The sequence below is a fragment of the Argentina silus genome (assembly GCF_951799395.1).
Source record: "Argentina silus genome assembly, contig: scaffold_489, whole genome shotgun sequence".
Classification (NCBI taxonomy): Eukaryota; Metazoa; Chordata; class Actinopteri; order Argentiniformes; family Argentinidae; genus Argentina; species Argentina silus.
Window position 1 is genome coordinate 3719 of NW_028153231.1, and position 3782 is coordinate 7500.

At 50.4% G+C, this 3782-nt stretch overlaps 1 protein-coding gene across 1 annotated transcript in view; it reads left to right on the plus strand.

Moving 5' to 3' along the window:
* Nucleotides 1–1115: 1115 nt before the first annotated feature.
* The window catches only part of LOC310824370 (lipopolysaccharide-responsive and beige-like anchor protein), a gene marked incomplete at both ends in the record, with an annotated part of 12977 nt that continues 10310 nt past the window's right edge, over nt 1116–3782 (plus strand). The window contains 2 exons of the mRNA XM_083697625.1: nt 1116–1175; nt 1815–1982. Coding sequence (XP_083553751.1) covers nt 1116–1175; nt 1815–1982 — 228 coding nt within the window. The remainder of the gene's footprint in view (nt 1176–1814; nt 1983–3782) is intronic.

The following is a 3782-nucleotide window of genomic DNA, read 5'->3' on the forward strand; positions in this document are numbered from 1 at the left end:
AGGAACCCACACATGATGGATGTACGCAGTCCCGTTTTAATAGTGTTGTTCCTCTTCACAGGAAGCCCAGGACCTTCCAGTGTTTCCCCAGGGCCTCTCCCTCTCCATCTAGACCTCTTTATTGATCAAGTTTATTGATAACCTTTCATAAAGTCATTATACCACAGCTATCCCAGTTTACCGTCGGGCCCAGCCGGGAAAATGTCATCATTCTGGACTGACGGCTGTGTGTGTGTGTGTGTTTGTGTGTGTGTGTGCGTGCGTGTGTGTTGTGTCGCGTCTCTCTACCCGTGTTTGTGTGTGTGTGTGCGTGTGTGTGTGCGTGCGTGCGTGTGTGTGTGTGTGTGTGTGTGTGTGTGTGTGTCGCATCTCTCTACTCGTGTGTGTGTGTGTGTATGTGTGTATGTGTGTGTGTGTGTGTGTGTGTGTGTGTGTGTCGCATCTCTCCACCCGTGCGTTCGTCCTCTGATTGAAAGTTATAATTAAGATGGAGGGAGAGACTGAGAGGAAAATGAGCTGTCAGAAAGTCACATTTAACTGAGTGATGGGCCGCCCTGGCAGTAAACATTTAAATGATATAAATTGCCATTTAAGTGTAGCGAGCCTTAATGTTTTTGTCAGGAGTTAATGTGACACCAGGCAGCAATGACAATCAAGGCCCTCGTCATTCTAATTTGGACACGTTTAGGGCCCTTTGTGAGCAGACAGCTTTGCGCAAATTAACACAATTGCCGTTTTTACGAGAAACCATAAATGTTTTCTCCTCCTTCGCCGGCTAATGAGGACAAAAACAGCTTGTATCTCAGTGTTATGGTTACGGAGACGTCTCCAGCCCCGCGAAAACAACTCTCTCTCTCTCTCTCTCTCTCTAATCCTCCCACGACATGAAAGAAAGAAAGAAAGAAAGAAAGAAAGAGAGAGAGAAGGAGGAATACGACTCCCTAATGAGCCCCTCCAGCTCTCTCCTGTTGTGTATCAGAAGACTTGTGTCTGAGTTCTTCATTCTGCACATTACGCCGATGATGACTGCTGCGTCTTCTGCTCTGGGAATAGACGCGGAGCCGCCTTGAACCGTGTTTACGCGACGTTTACGATACTGCACGGCCTTTGGAGAAATGAACTGCGACAGCCAGTGGAGATGCTTTCTGCGGCCTCACAGTTCAGTGTCCTGCTCAGTAACCACAGATGTTCTGGGGTTGGAGGGTCGACGTGAACACAACCATGTTTATTGATGTTTACTCACTTGTTTGTCTACGACTTCATCTCTGTCAATGATCAGACACTCACTGTAGTATTGACAGGTAGCACCACGGCCTGGGGGGGTCCAGTGGTCTAGCACCATGGCCTGGGGCGGTCCAGTGGTCTGGTACCAGTACCGTGGTCCAGTGGTCTGGTACCAGTACCGTGGTCCGGGGTGGTCCAGTGGTCTGGTACCAGTATCATGGCCTGGGGTGGTCCAGTGGTCTGGTACCAGTACCGTGGTCTGGGGTGGTCCAGTGGTCTGGTACCAGTACCGTGGTCCGGGGTGGTCCAGTGGTCCAGCACCACAGCCTACAGTGCACACATACGCCCATGTCCTGCTGACAAACCCTCTCCTCCTCTCTCTCCTGTCTCTCTCCACTGTCTCTACCCAATAAAGTGAAAACATATAAGAGTGGGACGTCCCCACTCCAAAAAATAACCTTAAAATATTGCCATAACCTCTCATCTAACCTTGTGTCCTCCTCTCCTCCTTCTCCCCTCCCCTCCTCCTCTCTCCTCTCCTCTCTACCCTCCTCCCCTCCCCTCCTCTCCTCCTCCTCCTCCCCCCCCAGGCCCTGGAGAGTGAGTTTGTGTCCTGCCAGCTCCACCAGTGGATTGACCTGATCTTCGGCTACAAGCAGCAGGGGCCCGAGGCCATCAGGTCCCTGAACGTCTTTTACTACCTGACCTACGAAGGCACCGTCAACCTCAGCTCCATCACTGACCCCATGCTCAGAGAGGTGAGGCTCCACACACACACACACACACACACACACGCACGCAAAATACATTCTGGGTATATTACAAAATTCACGACCAAACGACCAAAATACAAAATACTCTGCAAAAATAACCACTTCTCACCCACACAGTACTGTAGAGTTGTTTCTTTCTAGGACAAACCATACCAATATTCCAACACACACACACACACACACACACACACACACACACACACACACACACACACACACACACACACGTGAGCACACATATGAACACACACACACACACATGAACACACAGAGACACACACACACACACACACACACATGAGCACACACACACACACACACACACTGCCTTCAACACTTCAAACGCCCACAAGACATCAACCACCCCGTCCTGGTGCATCAGAATAGACTGTATGTCGTCGGTGACATTTCTCTCATCCATGAGCTCACACTGGACACGGAATCATCCAATTACATCACACACCAAAGCATTAGTGCTCTTTAATGGATGTTTAATCCAATTAAAGTCAAGCAGCTTCAGTGCTCCAGTGCATTCCCATGCTTCATAATGCACAGAGAGAGATTAGTGGTGCTGTTAGCCGTGTGTTACATTAGACAGCAGCAGGAGTGTGGTATGGAAGCACTAAGCTAGCCTGTCTACTGGCACGACTTGCTGAGCACAGCCTTTACACACACACACACACACACACACACACACACACACACACACACACACACACACACAAACATACACACACACACACAAACATATACAAACAGACACACACACACACACACACACACACACACACACACCCTCCCTCTGAAAGCTGCTCCACTGTATGATGTGAGGCGCTCCCCTTTAAGGCCTTCTCTATGCTCTCATTTATTATTTATCCCCACACTTTGAACCTCCACACACACCAGACACCCCCCCTACCCCCCCCTATCCCCCCTACCCCCCCCCCGCCCCCCCGGCCCCACAGCAACAACACAGCACAGTTACACCGACATAGAAAGAAATAAACCACCGCTAGTTCGCTAACTGCTACGGGCTATGGGGCCAAGTGGCAATGGGGCTAAGAGGCTATGGGGCTAAGTAGCAATGGGGTTGGGGTTAGTGCTAGCGCTAACCCTAACCCTGACACCCTCACAAATGTGCAGTCAAAGGCAGCTAGCGAACAGGGGGGTCGACCCAACAACCAGAGGAGCGTGACTCTCCTCCACACAGCTCCTACTCATGTGGAAGTCAGGGTGTCAAACATGGCTGCCAAACAGGGCCTGGGCGGGAGGGGAGGGGAGGAGAACAACATTCATATCTGATATGAGTAGCCCTGCAATCTGACTTACTTTACTGTTCATGGAAATAGCTGATCACCGTACGATCTTAAAATCATCAAGTTCATCGAGTTCTTTTGGACTTTGAGAGCGAAAGATCATGAATCCTATGGTCCGGTTTAAACAGAACCGTTGGCTGGTCTTTGAAACAGACCAGTTTTCGCAGATGGTGGTACCATCTGAATACGTAGGAGCGTTCTGCTCTCCCGGGCTCGGTAGATGAGCCCCCCCGCCCCCCCACCCACCCCGCGCGCCTGCCCTTCATGCTGAGTGACTGAAGCATGGCGGGCACTGATGACAGCGCACCTGATTTATGACCTCATCCACCTCATTCCCATCCAGATGTGCTTTGCACACACACACACACACACACAAACACACAAACACACACACACAATCACAATTACCAAACATGTACACACACACACACACACAATCACCAAACACATACACACACACACACACACA